Source organism: Aspergillus costaricaensis (assembly GCF_003184835.1).
Source record: "Aspergillus costaricaensis CBS 115574 unplaced genomic scaffold BO79scaffold_1, whole genome shotgun sequence".
Lineage (NCBI taxonomy): Eukaryota > Fungi > Ascomycota > Eurotiomycetes > Eurotiales > Aspergillaceae > Aspergillus > Aspergillus costaricensis.
Genome location: NW_020291801.1, coordinates 1,540 through 21,731, shown reverse-complemented (window position 1 = coordinate 21,731; position 20,192 = coordinate 1,540). Strand labels below are relative to the sequence as shown.

The following is a 20,192-nucleotide window of genomic DNA, read 5'->3' as shown; positions in this document are numbered from 1 at the left end:
CTTGCTGACTGGCCATCAGCGCGGATTAATAATCCAGTGCCGATATGCCCCTCCGCGTTGTGCCGTTAACGTGATCGGCGGCCTCCCCGCAGATTACTAGATTTCTTCGTCTAGTACTACTTCTTCATCTCCCCCTCTCTTCTCTGCGAATTGGACTCTTAGATTGACAATACCACCTACTGTGGATTCGTCAGGTACTGTCGGACACATCTTTTGAGCTATATCTCGCAATGGCCGACTCCGTCTATGCGAATTATCCACCCCACCTGAACCCCGCACAGAAGGAGTTCCTGGTCCGGACAGTGAAAGATTGGACTGTTCAACATGGATTGATGATCCGCCCTGCACCGACATTCATCTCCAAGGAATCAGACCCTCATGGCGTCGTGGCGACCAGTGCCCCGGTCACCTTGTTTCCTAGTCCTTTTCCCAAATCCTGCTTTGAAGAGGCCCAGGCCCTCCAGACAGTGTACAACCAACTCTATGCCGCGATCACCTGTGATGAACAATGGATTGGGGATATCATGGAAGAGTAAGGGGCACTCCTGAGCCATTATTCTGCTCTCAGCTTTGTGGAACAACTTCTGCGTTCTGCTGCACTTCGTTTGCTTTCGAGCTCCAGATGTAGATGCTAAACCGTTCTTCACTTTAGCCTCATTGACGTGGACGACTTCATCTCGCACCTCTGGAATGTTCACCTCGCTGTTAAGAAGGAAGGTTACGTCCAGAACCTCTCCCTTGGCCTCTACCGGTCCGATTACATGCCTCACATGCCGTCTGCCTCGTCTCCTCCCTCCTTGAAGCAGGTCGAGTTCAACACCATCTCATCATCCTTCGGCGGGTTGTCAACGCTCGTGACTTCCCTGCATACTGAGCTTCTCAACTCCCCACCGGGTCATCCCCTCGCTTATCCGTCGCACCCTCTGCTTAGCTCGAGCCAGCCTCCAAAGAATACTTCTGTGGAGACCCTCTCTGCAGGCTTGGCTGCAGCACACACGGCCTATGGATCATCCAAGTCATCCCCAGCCCTGCCTACATGCATCATCTTTGTTGTCCAGGAAGGTGAACGGAACGTCTTCGATCAATTAGCTCTCTCGAGGCAACTTACCCAAACTCACAAGATCCCTGTGTTCCGCTTGCTCAGCTCCGAAGTCCTCACGCACACTCACATTCCTGCCTCCAATCCTTCCCGGCCGCTCATCTACCGCCCCCCTCACGCTGAAGGAGTAGAGTTTGAAGTTACAACAGTGTACCTCCGTTCTTTCTACACCCCGACCGACTACAAGTCCGAGCGAGACTGGGATGCTCGTATCCATCTGGAGCGTTCCGCCGCCATCAAATGCCCCACTGTCTTGAACCAGCTTGCGGGATCTAAGATCGTACAGCAGGTGCTCGCGGAAGCCCAGAGGCCGGATCATCTTGCCAAGTTCCTTGCCGGTACTGATTCATCTACGATTGAGAGGCTACGAGCGACCTTTGCTCCGCAATACGACCTTTCCTCAAGTGGCCGTGGGCGCAGCCTTGCCTTAACTCCCGAAACAGCAGCCAACCACGTGCTGAAACCCCAGCGCGAGGGCGGTGGGAACAACATCTACAAAGAGGCGATCCCTGACTTCCTGCGATCCCTCCCTGAGACGGAATGGAAGCGATGGATCTTGATGGAGTTGATCCAGCCACCTGCCGAGGCCAAGAACGTAGCACTGCGACCCGACGGAGAGGTCCTCAGCGGAAATGTCATCGGAGAACTGGGTATCTACGGCACGATCCTCTGGGACCAGGCTGGAGGCAACATCCTGCACAACGAACAGGGCGGTTGGCTCATGCGGACCAAGGGCAAAGATGTCAACGAGGGAGGCGTTGCCACCGGATTCTCCAGCCTGGACAGTGTCATTCTCTATTAGAAAAATATACGCCATCTGTACACCAGCTACATCTGCCATATATATCTATTATAGACAATATATAGATAAATAATCACTTCTCAGAACCACCTCTACTACTACTCGTAGAATCTTCCCTAACCCAATGCCCACTCTTCCCCCCCTTCTTCTCCAACAGCCTCACCCCCTCAACTACCATCCCCTTATCCACTGCCTTCAACATATCATATACTGTCAATGCCGCCCCCATTGTCGCCGTCATAGCCTCCATCTCCACCCCCGTCCGTCCCTCACAACTCACACTAGCCACGACCCTCATTCCCCCATGCCCCAAATCCCACTTACCACCATTATCACCATGCTTAGTCGACGCAGCCTCCGGCCCAACCAACTCCACTTCTACCTCCACCCCCGTGATCCCTATCCCCGGATGACACAGGGGTATAATATCCGGTGTCCTCTTCGCAGCCATAATCCCCGCGATGCGCGCTACACTAAACACATCCCCCTTTTTGGTCATCCCGCCGTCGCGCAGGATCTCCCAGGGCCGCGGGTTGGAGAATTGGATATGGCAGGTTGCTGTTGCGAGGCGGGAGGTTATGGGTTTGCTGGATATTTTGGTCATGTGCACATTTTGCGAGGCGTTGAGGTGTGGGAGGTCGGGGTCCGGGGTTGTTGGGAGGGATATGGGTTTGGTGGTGTTGTTGTTGGTAAATGATTCATTGTTGTTGTTTGCACGCGAGGTGTGGTGGTGTCTCGATTGGGGGAGGTATGATCGTGGGATGCGCTGCCCTGGTGTTTGGCGGGGGATGGAGGGAGTGGACTTATAGTTCGAAGAATGCTGGTTTCGCAATGATGGGTTATCTGTTTGGTGTCTGTTAGCGGAGAAGGAGTACATGCATGGCACATGATGCTGGATAGAAAGTATTCAGTGAATCTATCGCTTACCTACCAATAAGTAATATGGGGTTGCAGCTGGGTATTCTGGCGGCGTGATGAGTTGAATAGCTGCGGGAACAGCGAAGGGATGACAAAAGCGGCGCAGCTCCGCGACTGCGCCATAGGAGTTCAGTCATTGTTTGGAGAATAGTTGGGTTGGCGCAAACAGTGGGCTATTGGATCACTGTGAGATAGACGAAGAATTGACCCTTGGTACGTGTTGAGTGCGACGTGGCGGGAGTGAGTCTAGAGGGAGGAGCTATCGGGGATGCTTTGGATGTTGTTTCTTATCGGTGGGGATTATCCCGCCGCATATCGCGGCGGAGATCCCCGGTGTGGGTCACGTGAGGATAGCGGTCAGGAGAAATTACCGGTTGTTTTCATGATAAGTACATCATAACGAAGATTATGTTAGATGGTCAGCCCGTCATCTGAAGTGAATGATAAATGGTCGCGTGGCCGATATTCGTTGAGAACTAGTAGTAGTATCACCTTGCCCTTGTCCACCCTCATTCCGATACTATATATCTATACTTAGTACCCTCTTAGGACTGCCGCGTGATCGCCATAGTGCCAGTGATTGACAATCTAGTATGTCTGGATAGTCTGCGCAGTGACTCTCCATTGAAAGAGACGCAGCTCCTAGTTTCGGTCGAGCCAATCCAACCAGAGACAAAATTCCAGGTCATCTCATGGGCCTCTAGGCCGGAGATAGCAATGACGGGCATACTATTCGTGGCCTTGGGGTACCACGGCGATTACTTTCATTTCCACTATAGGGTGCTACTATAATCATTGATTCAAAACCCCGTCAGTCAGCATCTGCTATAGTATGTTCAACTGTTCCATGAGGTCAGACATGCCACTCGCCGTGGCTTGAGACATTTCCATTTCCCCGCCCGTGAGTCTCAGACGCTCAACCACCATGTGAGCAGCTGCGTGATGGGTTGATGCGATGAAGAGGTGACTTGATGCTGTTGTACGACTGAGCAAGCAAGCAAGCAAACAAGCAAGCAGGAGTTTCTCCGCATTACTACCGACGCCACCAATTACAATCTCACGTCATATCGTATCGAATGTCCAAGCAGTACCCGAATATAGTTGAAGTGGTTCAAGAACTGTCGGATGAGATTGAATATACTACTTTGCTCCGCAGACAATCCGATTTGCATAATGGACTACAAGTGGACAAGATGCCATTTCTCGATGTTTGGTGTGGTTCCTGACCCGTTCACCTTCCCCGCGGCCATTCCCCCGCATTTTCCCCCTCCTCGAAAGCCCTCCAATGCACCAAGACCCTAGTGGCAGGAGTGGCGTTGTCGCTTTGCAGCGACACGCAGGAGGACTAGTCTGGTCATTGGCGACGCTTTCCATATCAGGAAGTATCAGGCAATTGGCGGGGATCAGAAAGAGTCAAGCCGGATGCAAGCTCATCAACTATCGAAAACTAGTTCGAGTTCGAACAGGGTCAGGTAAAACCTCTCCAGTCAGCACTCTGTACTTGTGAGACATACACCTTCAGTGTCGAGCCTCCCTCTCAGGCTCCAAGCGATCCTGGTCGGTAGGACGCCTGAATACCACTTCCCTGTCTCCCGAGTGGTTCACCGTTGTCTCGGTCAGCTGCGGAACAAACCTGGTGCTGCATTAGAAGGAGGATAACTTTAGTTTCAGGCTCTAGAAAACATAGACCATCTTTCGTTATGGAACGGATTAGCTGGTCTTGGCCATCGGGAGCGGAAATACTACGACGGATATGAAGAGACGTCGTGCAGAAAGGGAAGACTACCGCCGTCAGTCCTACTTAGTAGGTGAATTCCACCTCACAAGGTAACACCCGGCAGCAAGACCCTCGTCACCCGATTTACCCGGAGTGTCCGTCGTGGTGAGACTTTTGCAGACTATCCTCGCTATACAGCATCACCAACCAGGATCATTCCAAGACATGACTTGCCTGACGAGAGCCCAGGGCAAGATAGGCGTCCCTAGTATTATCTCACTGATGCCTCCATAGAGGTAGCTTTGCCATCATGGAAGACTATATAAATCACCTCCCTACCCTACCATTCAGACTCATCTCTCATCCTCAGAAACAGCCTCTCTCCTCTCAAGATATTAAGAACTACAAGAATATCCACCATGTATCTCACATACATCACCCTCGTCACCCTCCTCTCACTCGCCTCAGCCGCAGTACACTTCCCCCGCGACGGCACTCCCACCACCCTCACAGCCGCCGCAGCCATCAATGCCGTGGCTACCCCTTCCCCAATCCAGCCCGGCATGACCAGCAACTGTGACTCCTTCCACCTAGTATCCAGCACCGACACCTGCGTCACCATTGCCTCCAGCGCCGGTATCACACTTGCCAACTTCTACTCATGGAATCCGGGTGTTGGCTCCGGCTGCGACACTCTCTGGCTGGGGTACTATGTCTGTACCGGAGTGAGTGACACTACCACCACTACAACCACATCTACGACTACCACCTCCACCACTACGAGTGTTACCACTCCATTGCCCACTCAATCGGGGATGGTGAGTAACTGCGATGCCTTCTATCTGGTTGCCTCTGGGGATACCTGTACGACAGTGGCGCAGAAGAAGAGTGTGTCAGTGACGGATATTATCGCTTGGAACCCGGCAGTGGGGACGGGTTGTACTAATTTGTGGTTGGGATATTACATATGTGTGGGGGTGTTGTAAGGTTATGGTCGATGTGGGAGATTATGATTGATGTGGTCCTTGACAGGTGTGCCGGTTGATGATTTGGTATGTTGGCCATCGTTTTTGTATGAACTTAGTCTAGTAGCTAGGGATTGAGTAGTAATGAACTACTTTGTTTGATCGGCGTTACAACGGGTACACCCATTTAGTCCAGTACATATAATCCTAGTCTTCCATAGCAGGAGTCTACCAGAATAAGCCATATAGAGAAATGCCGGCCTGAAGGATTAGATAGAGATAGCGCATAGTTATGGTGATCTTGTGACTTGACAGCATTCTGATGAAAGTAGCATTGAATCGCTGCTGTACCACCTGGTTAGCATCTCACTTGGTAGATCAGATGATAAAGATTACCAAGACCAGAGACTTCGAACATATAGATCGTAGATACAATTTAATAACAAGAACAATGAGATAAATACTATGTAAGCCAAAGATTCTCGTGGTGGTTCGATACCAAAGTAAAGTTATCAAGAGTAGCCCCGAGTGCGAGATCCCGAGAGACGACGTAATTGATAGACGTCAGTTTGTCAAAAAGTCAAAAAGGACTTGAGTTGTAATAGAAGCTATTGTACAGAGATTGACAGACACATAGGGACATGTATCTACACCACTTCTAGAGAGGCCCATGGTGCTCAAGAAATAAGAGTCTAGTAGTTGTGGAAGCATTATGCAATGTTAAGAAGAAAAATTGTTTCAGGATCGAGTCGAAGATATAAATAAATGAAGAGACGGGAAAGATGAGGGCTTAAACCATGGAGTAGGATTTTCTTTCTATATGTATTGTGACATTTTTCTAAACCAAACTAACTAATACATATTCTGTCATACATTTTTTGCATTTGGGATCAGGTCAAATGGAAACATGATAGTAGAATAACAGCTCAGGGGGGAAAAAAAGAAGGAAACAAAAGTAGAGCTAAGCACAATTAGAGCACAACAACTTGAACAGGACATATTCTTTCATTCTTTCACTCCAAAAAGTAGCCTCGAGAACGGATAAAGGAACAATTGAGCAGAAAGCCAAGCATAAGCTAACGAGTGACAGGTCCGACAACTGCTGGAACCCTCGAGCAAAAGAAAAATAACAGGAAGCCGAAATGAGTGAAAGACAAAACTAGGATTCATTGAACAGACCGGCAATCAATTTTGGGTGAAGCTTGCCTCAAAGTTCCAATGTTGGTTCTCAGCCCGGACGTTCTGGTTGGCCGCGGTTGTTCGATACCTAGATCGTGACTGGCGAGAACCACGCGAGGTACTCGGTCCTTGAGTACGCCTGGGGGGAGCGGGAGTTCTTGCAGGAGGCTGGGCGTTCGTTCGCGACGAACCACCACGCTGATAAGGAGCACCGCTCTGCCGTCGGTCAGATTCCCTACGGTGGTATGCGCGGGTGGGTGTGCCAGGCTCTTCAGGGCTGCTCCGCCGATGGCTGCGGCGGGGAGTTGGGGTCAGAGTAGCAGAAGACTCGACTGAAGGAGAGGTGCTCGCATTGGAACATGGTGTTTGGTTTGGCGACAGGAAATAATCGTCTTCCGGCTCTATATACGTATCGTCTGCGTGCTTGTCCGCCTCGAGCTTTGGCATAACCAAATGTGGAAAGAGGTTGCGGCGGTCCTTCTCGACTGCTGTGCATATGTTGCTGAGATATCTATAGCGCTGTCTGAATATCAAGTTACTATCCATGACTTGAAGAATCATGAACTGGAATAGTAGATAGCAACTTACCTCGCAGTATCAGCAGAATAGCGATCATCTCCTCTTTTCTTCACTAGCTTCTCGAATACGTGCTTTGAGAGGGTTCCTTCGTTCAAAGCTTGGATCATTCCTCTCAGTAGCATGCAATCTTCAATGTAATTCCACGAGATTGGAGACCGTCTGGTTATTGATGGGGTGCGCGGGGGCGTCTCAGGTCTGTTCCTGGTTTGCCGTCTCGAAGAGTTTCGGGGCATAGTGATATGCAGGTGGCTTTACCACGAGAAGAGAGTGGGAGTTGAGAAAGGCTAACTAAAGGTCAAGTCTTGGTGAAGTATGAAAACTGAACGGGTACGGATTGTGTCTTATAGGGTAGCCTGAGGAAAGCTATTTAGCCTACACGATGTGGGAAGTCCTGGTAGTCTAAAAGCACTTTTTTTTTTTTTTTTTTTTTTTCAATTTGATGTAAAGACATCGACCTACTTGCTTTGGGTGGCTGGTAAAGACACAAGTTCTATGTCTGTCCCAGACTGCAGTCTGCTGTGATCTGGCCAACTGGTGAGCAGGTTAAACGCAGGCACCGAGCAAAAACTGTGGGTGATATATCCGATATACCATGAATGGGTCTTTCTACCTGACGGCTGAGTCGGGAAGTGGGTCTTCAAGCAGGTACTCTGGACTGAAACATCCTTTTGAATGTGATCTGTATAGGTGGGGCTTACAGGACTCAGGCTGAGTGATATGTCAACAGTTGTATACTTACTGTATGCATAATTCTTCTGACTGACTGGAAGGCAGAGTCGGCGGATTCGGATTCGAGAAGTTGAACCTCAACTGACCCGATAGACTAAGCACTAACAGTGTCAGGGTACAATACTTCCTAGATATGTGAGTAATCATATCAGCGGGCTCTTGACTACTAAGTACACCAGTAACCGCCGTAGGCGATCAGCTCCATTGAACAAACTGACGAGCCGAAGACTTTCGGACGCCATGGACCGGCTCGAGCCGCCATCTGCAAAAATCCCAGCAGATCCTCAATTCGACCACTGCTTGGGATCGTTAAAACGCAGCCAATAAACTCCGACATGCATCTATTTTCTTACAATACGAAGTGCCATGTAGCAGCTACTCCCCGTATACGTTAGTACTACACTAAGCTGTCCTAGCAGGTGATAATGTATGCTAATGTATTCAGGCCCTAACTCGGCTATAGAGCGTTGAATCTGGGCCGCTTTCGACCGCGGCAAAAGTTAGCGTCCGCCCGATCTCGGCCCGGCTTGCATGACAGAACCTTGTTCGAGGTAATTCTACTCTCATCTTCCTTTTACGGTTATGCCTCCAGTCTTCGAGCCAATGCCCCTTAACGAGCCAGCAGCTGCTTCAGTCAGAGAGTCAGGAAGCAAGCGACTCGGCGCGAAGCAACCCGTGAGTGGAACTCCACAACTTTCTGCCGACCACCCCGGCCTTCACATTACATCGCACACACAATCCCTGTTCCAACATCGGCTTGGGCGGCTCCAAGCTAAATTCTTGCGCCGAATCAATCCCCTCCAGGACAAGGGTACTCCATCTAGCCCTGGAGTTGCTGGCCAGCCACCTTTTTCTTTCCCGCCTAGCTTATCAGACGATGTGCTTCCCCGCGCTCCATTGGATCTATCAACTTCATCTGCGTATTTTTAGCGTGCAACCACAAATCCTACACTGTGTATTTCGTACCCTGGTATGGTATATTGTACAAGTTATATTCGCACTCGATCTATCCAATACCTCCCTCAATTCCAGAGATCGAACTCGAATTGTGCACATTAACTACGCCTATTGTTTACGTTCTTCCCCCTCCTCTTCGCTGCTTAATCCCTGTCTATAGCTTCACCGCCAGGAGATCGAAGTGATCGGACTTTGCATCGGGGACTGTTTCCAATGCCGCGGGAGGTTTGGTGTTTCAGCATCCCCAAAATCTCGACACAGGAGGCTAGCGCATGCTGCATTTTCGGAGTCACGGAGGGGATCGTGACTGAGATGCTTGGTTGCCTTGATGAAAACTTCCGATCCCAGGGAGAACCAGAGACTACACCGGCTGTATCCTTAGTAATAATTTTGTCACTTGAAGCCGGTGCCCTAGTAGGTCTTTGGCTGGATCTAGACTGTAGCTGAATTTTCCGTTTCTTTATATTACTTAACTTTGTTCTGCTGTGGTTCCAGCCAGGTCGGTGGCCCACAATCATGACTTTACGCGTCGTTGCCATGGAGAGGCTGCAAGAGTCCGTATACTGTGGACATGGGTTGCGTGCTGATGCTTCGTAATTCAGGACATCTAAGACTACCTTCTTAGTGTACTCTCCTACGCCGAGATTTTTGTCATGTCCCAATGGTTGCCCCATGCTCTATGAAGATATCCTGTAGAAGACCCAGATAAGGCGTATTTCCTGACTTCTCCGCCAAGTCCAACTCGTCGAAAGCCTCTCAGCTAGTCACACCAGGGCCCAGTGCTCCAACTCCCCTGCCTCTTATCAGAATGGCTGCTATTAACCTTGAAAGGAGGCCAGTAAAAATAACTTTGCAGCGTATAGTGAGCTGGTAAACCCTATACAGCCCCCCTTTCCGACAGCGCGGCAGCACAAGCATTCTTAATGTCCAAATATGCCTGAAAGTTGTGGCGAGCGCTCTAATGTAGCTGGAGAACTAGCCAGTTCGCTCGTTGCAGTATGTCAAGATTAGTCCGTGCTCCCCAGATTAATGGCGGAGGTACCGACCCATCCTTCGAATAGAAACCTATAGTCTCATGGACGTACTCTGCTGTATTAACTGAGGGACTGATATACTTCGACAGTAGTATCACCTGTCCAGTATGACTGGTTGGCTGTTGAATGCATTCTGAACGTCTTTCTCAGTCTCGCAGCACAGATTATTTTAGCCCCTACTTGTTGAATAAGTAGTCGAGCTATGCTTTTCGTGGAGTGACACAGCAAAGGCGATCCCACACCCGCTATCAAGATAATTCACCACTATCAATGTTACCTCGGTCCCATACTGGCCATCTCGACGTTCATGGTTGACTGTCATTCCCCGTATCCTCTATATGCTTCCAGAAAGCCAAAAGCAATGGGTACCCGACTTGACCCCATCGGGTACGTCACCATTAGTGACTGTCCACAACACACGCAAGACCAACAACAACAACCCCATCACCTTCCTGAACTGGTCTTTTCCGAAGAGCCGAATGCAGATGTCCAAGCGACCTAATCGAAATCCCGGCTACCGGCATAAATGAAACCTTGTTCAAGCTGCCGCGTGTTCCGTTCATCCAAGGTCACCGCTACACCGTCCGAGTAACAGAGGGTCCGATAAGTCAAACGACCAACCACCAGCTGGAAATTATGAGTGAACCCGAACGAGGCAATTTCAAATCGGTGCTCGGTATGTTGTATTTCTTCTAGCCGAGGCAATTGCGCTTGGTTCCTTTGTTTACCTCTGCTGCCTGTTGTCACTTGCCCGCCCGATTGCTGGAGAATTATCTCCAGATACCCAGGTATAGAGACATGATGAAAGTGGCGTCAGCATGATCACAGTCACACGAACAGCCTTTCTCTTCCCCTTTCGCGTCTACTGCACCCCGCACGTAAGATCTCTAACTTATAAGCACCCCCGGATCCTCGCCCCAGGATCCTTCTCCCCACCAACACCAGCATCAGAATCCTTCTCTCCACTCTACTCCCCTTACCCCAAACATAAGCACAATGACCTACTCAACCACCCCAATCGACGTCCCTCGCGACGCCCAGCGCGTCTTCGAAGTGATCAAAAATCAAGGCATTGCCCTCATCCCCGGCAGCATCGGCTACGGTCTGGTGGCCAGCGACCCAGCAGCCCTGGACCGCCTCTTCACAACGAAGCGCCGCAAACCACACAAGAAGCACGCCATGATCGGAAGCTACGCGCTCCATCAAGAAATTCACGTCCTCCCGGCCCGCGAAGAGTCCATGGTTCGGACCTTGACCGTGGATCTAGATGTGCCCGTCGGCGTCGCGGCCCCGTTTCGGCCCGACCACCCAATCATCCAGAAACTTGGCCCTGAGTTGCTCTCACGCTGCACGCACGACGGCACCCTTTCCATGCTAGTCAATGGAGGACCCTTCCAGGAGGAACTCATTCGGTTGTGTCATGCAGCGGGATTACCACTGCTCGGTTCGTCGGCCAATATCTCAGGGTCGGGGATGAAGGTCCGCATTGAGGATATCGAGCCCGAGATAGTGGAGGCCGCGGATATCGTGATCGATTATGGGAAGCGCACGTTTAGTGTGCCGCGGGCGTCATCGACAATTATCAACTTCCGGGATATGAAGCTCGTGCGGTATGGCGCTTGCTATGATGTGATTCAGGACGTATTGAAGAAGTTCTATGGTGTCGAGCTGCCGGAAGATCCGGGCAAGGAGGAGTTATTTTCGGGACATATTGATGTTCAGCAGGCGACTGTGTATTGAGAACGCACTTCCTTTACTATACTATGCTCTATATACCGAGTGTATACATGAACAAACCTACACCCGTAACCTTATAAGACATCCTAATCATACCGATAACAGTAGTCCCCCCCAAACACATCCATAACCTCCTCCACCCTCCTCGGCTCATCCAACACCCCAAATTCCATCACCGTATCCAGTGTCACCACCGGCGCCCCAGGCGGGTCATGCACGACCGTCGTCCCATTCACAGCCCCTTTCCTCTCCTCCCAATCCCCCCACTGCCACAACGTCCACACTCTATCCACCATAGCATGATGCAAAAAGAACACAGGGTCCTGCGCCGACGCAAACGTGTCCAACATATTCGCCCCCACACTGGCATGCCCGCCCTCATGAGCCCCCGCATACCCATTCGCACTTGGACTCATCAGCTCCAAGAACTCCTGGAGATCGGCGGCCGCAATCATGTCGTCCACTTTGTCCTGGGTGTTCAGGGCAGCGAGCCAGTCCGTCGTGAAGTTCCGAGTGAGACAGCGTGGGTTGTAGGCAAAAGCGTTGGCGGGGAGGTCGCCGTAGGGGATTACTTGCGAGAGGGAGAAGGGGCCGAGGTGCATGACCCAGGTCGAGAGTGGGCCGGTGGTTACGCACCCGCCGCCGGTGCCGGGCGATGGGCAGGGAGAGATGTTTAAGGGGCATAGGGTGGAAGTGTTGTTCTGGGGTGAGCCGTTGCCAGAGAGGGAGGTGGGGGATCCATCGAAGAGGGGGGTGGCGGTTAGGTTGGTGGTTAGGGGCCAGTTCCAGTATCTGGAGGGATGATTTGGGAGTTAAGAGGGAAAATTGGTTGGGGAGGGGTGGGGAGAGAGCTTACGGAACACTTCCTTGGTAGTTGCATTCGTCTTGGAGGGCTTTTTCGTAGAGGTGGAGGAAGTGTCGGTGCCAAGGGAGGAGGAGGCCGTCGTTGTGGATGTGCAGGGTGTAGTTGATGTGCGTGCTGGATGTTCGTTGAGATGAGGGCTAGGCTAGAATAGGTGGTGGGGGTTGTACACTTACGCTACGAAGTCATCGTGGCGATCTCGTACACCTGGGTATTGGTCGTTGGGGAGGAGTGCTGGACGCCCTCGTAGGCACCAGACTGCGTCGATATAGTCGGTTCTTTCTTGAGTGGTCAAGTCACCCCTGGTGATGTTAGCTTTGAGGTGGGAGGAAGGGAGTAGGACGGGATGTACCAGTCTTTGCGGCTGCTGGCATGTGAAGGACGGCATTGGTCGGTTGCAGTTGAGGCCACCAGGACCGGGAGAAGAAGTACAGAATACCATGCACGCATTGTATTCTACTTTAATTATAAAGCATCACTTGGTGTTGGAGTCAAGGGTTATGGGAATCTCCCCGAAGGGTACTATAGCATCACTTATATACCCATGGCAGAAGTCTGTAAGCCAGATCCTTCGGCTTTTGATAAGATGTCCCCATCCATATGAGAATCTGTGGATACCGCACGCAGTCCCTGGTATTGGAGCAGCCGAGCCGCCAATCGGTTCGCCTCCTGGTCAGATCATCAGGGACGGTGCCTGTACTGGAATGCTGGGCACAGGATGAATCGGGCATGACGTTTCCTTGTAATCACAATGTGCCACATTTCTTTGGCGTACTCCAGACTGAACAGCCGATGGTTCAGTTACCGAAAATAGATCCAACACTAGATAAACTTGCTTTGGCGCATCATGGCATGCTCGAAGTCTGTTGCTTTGACCAGAATAAATTCGAATATAAGGTGCCATGGTATCTTGGCAAGATGCCGCTAAACTAACTTGAAGACACTATCGAATTCTTCTGCTCTTGTTTAAGCCTTGATTGCGTTTCAGCTGATGTATGCATGAAGTATAGAAAAGCCACTGCGTCAATGCTTTATGCATCTTAGGTATAGCTCTACATGGCTAGCATGTGGCAGCTTGCCGCCTAAGCTCTCGAAATTCTCACGAATGGTAGAAAGCTATCTCCTACTGTCACATATATGGAGTCTTTGAGACCATACGTACAACAGTAAGAAATGAACCATCATGACCATAGCTGTAGCCAAATGTTGTTAACAGCCATGAGTGCTAGCTTTTTTCTGGAACATCGTATCAGGTTAATAGTGATGGCTCGTAAATGTCCAGCTTGGGGGCATTCCTCAACGGCACTTTGGGTCTAACAACCTCTTCTACTATATTAGCATACAACCAACTGATCACTCGAGCATAATATACGATCGCGAACTCTGAGGCACCGCTAAACCCCACCAGGGCAACGTGGGCAACAGGGGCATCAGGTAGAGGGAATTTAGTGGTAGCGCTGAAATGTGTATAGATTCTCACCTCCAGTCCTATTGAGAGCCCCTTGAAGGGCGGAATGTCCGCTACGCTGTTTTTCATTAGAGGGGCACCCCTTACATCAAGGTTCACGCTGCAAGGGCGCGGATCTCTCCATCCACAACTACTCATCTCCCCTCAACAACACGCTAGGATCGCGGTTGAAGCAAGGGGCTACCCGGGAACAACACAGCGATAGTTCGTGTCCGATATCTGCGCCTAATTAGCTTCGACGATATGGCTATGGCGCCTTTACTTTCTATTCATGCCTCGTGGTATGCTTTGGCTCTCCAACGTAATCTTTGGAGCGCTTCAAAAATAGCAGGGACTTGCGGGTGTTCGGCTAAGTTGATGAGCCTATGAACAACGGATAGGACCCTCTGGTTGATATGGTGAAGGCCCTTTCAACAAATCTTAGATGACAGAGAATTGGGATAAGTTTACTCTTGGTTTTACTTCACGAAGACATATACAGAAAAAAAGCCTAAGTGGCCTATCTGCCTACAGCACATCCTCAGCACTAGCCACCCATACACGATAAGCTCTACCTCTGTATTGGATGGAACTGAAGCGATAGGAAGAACCGACGTCATACCCAAAGATAGCGCTAACTTCATTTAATGCGATTAAACCGCCAAATCCAAGATTCCATTGCGCGACGACCACGCGACCGCTCAATGGCAATCACTCCACACCCTCAAAAAACCTCCTCCCAAGCAATGAAGAAACAGCCAATCCATACCCCAGTCACCCAACATCTTATTACACCTAGTCAGCATCGCTGTTTGTCTGCCGAGTGGTGATATGAATGGCGTGACGTGACAGTCCGTGCCACCATCCCGGCACGGAGGATAAAAGCCCGCGGGAGGAACAGGGCTGATGATTAGGGCCCGAATCTACCCCTCACTATCACTCCTCTTTTCTAATCATTTCAACCTTCTCATTGTAAATACATCACAATCATCGATACCATGTCATACCCCTTCGAAGCCATCGGTATCATCTCCATCGGGGAGATGGGTCTGGGCATAGCCCAGCTCCTAATCGCCCATCATTACCGAGTCCTGACCTATGCAGCCGATCGGAGGTACTATAATCAGTATAACCCCTCCAGATTGACATCGCAGCTGACCGCAATTCCCCACAGCGAAGCCACCCAACGCCGAGCATGGGAAGCAGGCATTGAGCTCCGTCCCTCGATGCAAGACCTGGTCGACCAGAGCGACTGCCTCCTCTCCATCGTTCCCCCACGGGACGCACTCGCAACCGCCCGGCGCGTCGTGGAAGCATCGTCCGCGCGGCCCTCGGTCCGCGATACCCCGCTATGGGTGATTGATCTGAATGCCGTGTCGCCTAAGACAGCGCGCGAGATAGAAGCACTCATTACTGAAGCAAGTGGGACATCATCATCATCTTACCTCCGGTACATCGACGGAGGCATCGTGGGTGGCCCACCGCGGCCATTGCAGCCAACCAACCCCAACGAACCAGCCTGGCATTGTCCCAGCTTGATAGTCTCCGGTCCCGGTAAACTCCCAGACGAGAAGTTATCTCGCACACTGAATATCAAACATATCTCGGACCGGATTGGTGTAGCGACCGGGTTGAAGATGTGCTTTGCTTCTCTGACGAAGGGGTTTTTTGCGTTGGCTATTCAGTCGTTTACTACGGCGCATTCGATGGGTGTGCTTCCGCAGCTGCAAGATTTGATGGAGGAGTATAATGCGGCGACGCTGCGGATAGCGGAGAAGGGGGTGGTAGGGATGCCGCCGAAGGCGTATCGGTGGGTGAGGGAGATGAAGGAAATTGGGGATACGATGAGGGATGATGGGGGCTTTGAAAGTGATTTGTATGTGTGATCCAAATACTTCCTGTATAGTCATGGTGATTATGATGCTGACTGGCCAACTTCTGTGTTTTAGGTTCTACGCCGTGGCTCAGGTGTATCAGACCGTCGCGGATGATCCTATCCTGGGGCAAGAGAAGCCGGATGATCGACGGCGGGGGAAGACGGTCGAGGACGTGGTGGAGTGTTTGGATAAGAGCTTGAAGGTGAAGAAGGATTAATTGATTGACTCCATCGACGAATTATATGTATGTATGTATGTATGCATTCTATTGCTTCTTTTGGATATATCATATCCATACTATAGATATCATGCGTTCATAGCTTGACTGGGTGGGTGCCTCTCACTTTCAATCCCAGTGATCACCTGGAGTGTGTGATATCTTCCGAGTTCAGGACTTGTCCTAGCCTATGGCGTAGTACAACTCAACCGCCGCTACAGCAACGACATCCACAGAGAATGGATTGACTAACCATCCAGGTCGATCAATTCGCCCCCGCACTTGCTAACCCGTGCATACTACTGCGATTCAACCATAGTGTGGATCTTCCTGGTCCACTCTGGAGAAGTGACCTGCAGCTCTAAGTGTCTTTTACCGATTGACTGTCTCCAACGGGATGCTTTGCAGCTGCACGTTCCCACTTGACCTATCGGTATGGCTCCAGTCCGTTGATCGACACAGAGAGAGGGGTAAAAGACAGAAAAAAAAAGAAATAAAAACAGGAATAGAAGGCGTGGAGCAAGTGTGACAGCCACATGGCAGCAAGTAGACTCTCTCCACTTGCCTGACTGGGTTGGGTGTGGCTTTGAGGAATTGCCTGCGGGTTCAGTCCACATTGTGTGCTGGGGAATGCCTGAGACTAGGGGAATATTGTGGGGGTGGTGATAGTAACTGCTTTGGGCTACGTGTATAAGTTGAAAGTCTGGAAAAGTGCTAGGAAGAGCCCAGGAAGATGGACCTATTAAAGTTGTATGGAAAATGTAATATGAATGCACAAGTGTTTAAATTCTGTCACGCAAGGATGCCCCATGGCATCCTGTTTTGCACTGGTATCACTAAAACTAAGTAACAGAAGAGTAAAAAAAGCAAGGGGGGAATAATAACGATTAGAACTCCCTAGACCGTGGTCTCAGAGAGAGCCGGCTATGCTCTAAAATCGCGTAGCAGGTATCAAAAAGCGTGAAAATGCTTCCAAACATTTTATATTCATGACCATGCAAAAGATCCCATGCTTCACCCTTACTCCGACTCGCGGGCGGAGTTGGAGCCCGAGACCTCGGCGGTGGTAACCTTCTCCTCGTCGCTGGCACCTCCGAAGCCGTACTCGATGGCCTTCTGCTCGACTTCGTCGTCGGTGAGCTTGGGCAGCTCGTGGGCAGCGCGCACGTAGCTGATGTTCTCGGTGTATCCCTTGGCGAAGATGATATCGATCTCCTCCAGAGAGCGGTTGGCGGTCTCGGGGTAGAAGAACCAGATGAAGGGGATGAACAGACCGTTCAAGACGGCGAAGAACAGGTAGGTACCCCAGCCAATGTGGGAGACCATGACGGGGGTGATCATGACAATCAGGAAGTTGAAGAGCCAGTTGCTGCAGGTCGAGACAGCGTTGGCCTTGGCACGAGTCTTGATAGGGGACAGCTCAGCAGGGTACAACCAGGGCAGAGGCAACCAAGCGGCACCGAAAGCGGCCATGTAGAGGAACAGACCGAAGACAGCACCCTTGGCAGTCTGCTGGTCACCAGGGATCAAACAGGCAAAGGTGATAACCATGGCAATGCACTGAAGGAAGGATCCACCCAGGAAGAGCTTGCGACGACCGATCTTCTCAATGAAGAACCAGGAGAAAGTGGCAAAGATGGCGTAGACAATCATGTTGACACCACCAATGACCAGGGAGAAGTTCTCAGTCTCGTGAAGGGAGTCCTGGAGCAGCACAGGCAGGTAGTAGATGACAGCGTTGCAACCACCAAGCTGCTGGAAAATCTGCGAGGAGGAACCGATGACCATACGACGGAAGTGCTGGGAGCGGCCACCAGTGAGAAGGTCACGATATCCGACGTCCTTGCCAGCGGCGTTCGAACTGGAGCTGAATGTTAGCGACTTGTGCCACGCGTCATCCACCTTTTTTTCCCCTTGGCAAACTTACGCTCTGATGGAGTCAATGACCAGCTGCTTCTGGAGCTGGGTCTCGTGGTCGTGGATCTCCCAACCACCCAGGGCGGCAAGCACGTACTCACCCTCCTGGACGCGGTCCTTGGAGATGAGGTAACGGGGGGAGTCGGGAAGGAACCACATGCCGACGATGATGATGAGACCGAAGAAGATCTGGAAAGCAATGGGGAAACGCCACACCAGGTCCTTGTTACCGAAGTGGGCACCGTAGTCAATCCAGTACGCAATCGCAGTACCGATGGCAATGATACCACCTTCGATACAGATGAGCAGACCACGGTTGCTAGTCTTGGAGCACTCGGCCTGGTAGGTTGGGATAGTGGAAGTGTTCATGCCGTTACCGATACCGGTGATGACACGACCAATGAAGAACTGCAGAAGAGGAATGTGACCGGCATACGAGGTGACCTGAATGACGACACCGATAATCATGACAATGGCACCGGAGAAGATCATCCATTTACGTCCAGTCTTGTCACCGAAGAAGAGCGCGAACATAGCGCCCACCAGACAACCTATGCGACGAGACGCGTTAGAATTGGAGGCCCGCAATTGTAACTCGTTAGGGAAATTAATTGCGACTAACCTAATTCATAAACGGATGTAACCAAGGCCTGCATGGTAGAGTTGTTCTTGGTGGCAGTGAAGAGGTCTTCGAACGCGGTATCACTGATAATACCGGACATGACACCCTCTAGAGGTATGAGATTAGCATGTGAACGGGATGGCTAGATCGGGGATAACCGGCGAGGGAGACTCACGATCATAACCGAACAGCAAGAAACCCATCGTCGCAATTGTCGAGACGGCCAGGGACAGTTTCCTGCCCGACAGGCCAGCGTAGGTCGGCGCCATTGTGAAGTGATGCTATGCGAAAGAAGAATTGTTGTTGTCGAGAGATATGACCAATGGATGAGGACAATGGCCAATGAATCTGGGGAGCGATCGAACACTTAAGTTGACTCGCTCACTTCTCCTAAAGAGGACTCCTGTCGCGTTGCTCCTTTTGTTTGATGTCTTGGTCGAAAGGAGGAGGAGTTGTGATGTGACACAAGAAAGAGAAGAAAAAAAATAAAAACAGGACTGGAGCCAACGCGGAGAAGACGGGGGGAAGAAGGGGGGTTATCTACTTTCTCGAAGACGACAGGCCTGTCGGTTGTGGCAAGCATGCATGTTGGCCGACAATCTCTTATCCCCCGAACTGAACTAAAACTAACTAACTGGAGAGGAGGAGGAGGAGGAGAAGGAGGAGGGAGAGCTCCACCAAGCTACGCAGACCCATAGTGAGCCGTACCATTGTTTGTTTTGTGGAGCAGGGGACCGGATGCATCAATAACGCTGGGTTAAGCATCTTTTTTGGCGCAGTCCCGTGGCCCACTTGTGGATGCGCTGGAAATGCAGTGAGCAATGACATCACGCAGCCCGGTCTTGGTGCCTTTTCCCCCTTGGGTAATCTAAAAAGGAATGAATTTAATAAAAAAAAAATTCAATATTTTGTTTTATTTATTAAACCAGCGGAAAAAGAAAAGCAAAAAATCAAAAAGAAAAATCCAAAGCAGTAAAATTCGGGAAAAAAGAAAGGTTCGAACACAGCGAAAAAAAGGGGGAACCATACATACTGGTCTCATTTATCCACGGATTGTACACAGATACTTAGTCTAACATTCGGGTCGGCCCCTGTATCTTCTTATTGGCCATTCAGTCCTTTGAGTACTACAATGTACAAAGTACAGCACAGGTCAGATTCTCTCATTCTCCTATTCTACCACCAAGGTGACAAGAAATCTTTTTCCACTCCATTCAATATCCATCCCTCCCTTCTGGGCTGATGGATGGCTTCACACCATCTTCTCCTCCACCACCATCCACTATCATCATCATCATCATCAACAACCAACTAAGTACCACCAACCCGAGGACACCGTGCGGCTCCACTTTTCCATGATCCTGCCCTGAAAAAGCCGCCAGCCTATGAGAGCGGACGTGCGCGCACGCCCTGGCCAATCGTTGCCGCGCCCGTCCATCGTTGCGGGAACCTGAACCCAAACGTGGAGCTGACCGCGCAGGGCTGACCTGCCTATTTGGTAACCCTCGTTGTCCGAAGGTAGCAACTTAAGCGA

General features: G+C 50.7%; 8 protein-coding genes across 8 annotated transcripts; 4 read left to right on the top strand and 4 right to left on the bottom strand.

The window, feature by feature from the left end:
• Positions 1–137: 137 nt before the first annotated feature.
• On the top strand, positions 138–1,938 carry BO79DRAFT_162485 (glutathione synthase). The gene is made up of 2 exons (XM_025679069.1): positions 138–532; positions 653–1,938. The coding sequence occupies exons 1-2, from the start codon at positions 231–233 to the stop codon at positions 1,899–1,901; spliced, it is 1,551 nt and encodes a 516-aa protein (XP_025544842.1). The 5' UTR covers positions 138–230; the 3' UTR covers positions 1,902–1,938.
• Positions 1,939–1,974: 36 nt separating this feature from the next.
• BO79DRAFT_241612 (MoaC-domain-containing protein) lies at positions 1,975–3,048 on the bottom strand (the record flags this gene model as incomplete). The annotated part of the gene is made up of 3 exons (XM_025685138.1): positions 2,829–3,048; positions 2,226–2,755; positions 1,975–2,090 (listed from the first exon to the last, which is right to left on the bottom strand). The coding sequence occupies exons 1-3, from the start codon at positions 2,954–2,956 to the stop codon at positions 1,975–1,977; spliced, it is 774 nt and encodes a 257-aa protein (XP_025544841.1). The 5' UTR covers positions 2,957–3,048.
• Positions 3,049–4,886: 1,838 nt separating this feature from the next.
• On the top strand, positions 4,887–5,669 carry BO79DRAFT_205953 (LysM peptidoglycan-binding domain-containing protein). Its single transcript, XM_025681879.1, has one exon. The coding sequence runs from the start codon at positions 5,100–5,102 to the stop codon at positions 5,520–5,522; it is 423 nt and encodes a 140-aa protein (XP_025544840.1). The 5' UTR covers positions 4,887–5,099; the 3' UTR covers positions 5,523–5,669.
• A 1,017-nt stretch (positions 5,670–6,686) lies between these two features.
• BO79DRAFT_260849 (uncharacterized protein) lies at positions 6,687–7,542 on the bottom strand (the record flags this gene model as incomplete). The annotated part of the gene is made up of 2 exons (XM_025686429.1): positions 7,269–7,542; positions 6,687–7,191 (listed from the first exon to the last, which is right to left on the bottom strand). The coding sequence occupies exons 1-2, from the start codon at positions 7,490–7,492 to the stop codon at positions 6,687–6,689; spliced, it is 729 nt and encodes a 242-aa protein (XP_025544839.1). The 5' UTR covers positions 7,493–7,542.
• Positions 7,543–10,896: 3,354 nt separating this feature from the next.
• Positions 10,897–11,719, top strand: BO79DRAFT_260847 (uncharacterized protein; the record flags this gene model as incomplete). Its single annotated transcript, XM_025686428.1, has 1 exon — positions 10,897–11,719. The coding sequence occupies exon 1, from the start codon at positions 10,976–10,978 to the stop codon at positions 11,717–11,719; it is 744 nt and encodes a 247-aa protein (XP_025544838.1). The 5' UTR covers positions 10,897–10,975.
• Positions 11,720–11,802: 83 nt separating this feature from the next.
• On the bottom strand, positions 11,803–13,211 carry BO79DRAFT_260845 (tyrosinase family protein; the record flags this gene model as incomplete). Its single annotated transcript, XM_025686427.1, has 4 exons — positions 12,931–13,211; positions 12,755–12,880; positions 12,573–12,695; positions 11,803–12,508 (listed from the first exon to the last, which is right to left on the bottom strand). The coding sequence occupies exons 1-4, from the start codon at positions 13,026–13,028 to the stop codon at positions 11,803–11,805; spliced, it is 1,053 nt and encodes a 350-aa protein (XP_025544837.1). The 5' UTR covers positions 13,029–13,211.
• A 1,788-nt stretch (positions 13,212–14,999) lies between these two features.
• On the top strand, positions 15,000–16,266 carry BO79DRAFT_184239 (phosphogluconate dehydrogenase). The gene is made up of 3 exons (XM_025680313.1): positions 15,000–15,139; positions 15,200–15,901; positions 15,975–16,266. Exons 1-3 carry the CDS (start codon positions 15,024–15,026, stop codon positions 16,117–16,119), a joined length of 963 nt encoding a protein of 320 aa, XP_025544836.1. The 5' UTR covers positions 15,000–15,023; the 3' UTR covers positions 16,120–16,266.
• Positions 16,267–16,891: 625 nt separating this feature from the next.
• BO79DRAFT_241608 (monosaccharide transporter) lies at positions 16,892–19,133 on the bottom strand. Its single transcript, XM_025685137.1, has 4 exons — positions 18,834–19,133; positions 18,659–18,766; positions 18,047–18,587; positions 16,892–17,980 (listed from the first exon to the last, which is right to left on the bottom strand). The coding sequence occupies exons 1-4, from the start codon at positions 18,925–18,927 to the stop codon at positions 17,140–17,142; spliced, it is 1,584 nt and encodes a 527-aa protein (XP_025544835.1). The 5' UTR covers positions 18,928–19,133; the 3' UTR covers positions 16,892–17,139.
• Positions 19,134–20,192: the final 1,059 nt, after the last annotated feature.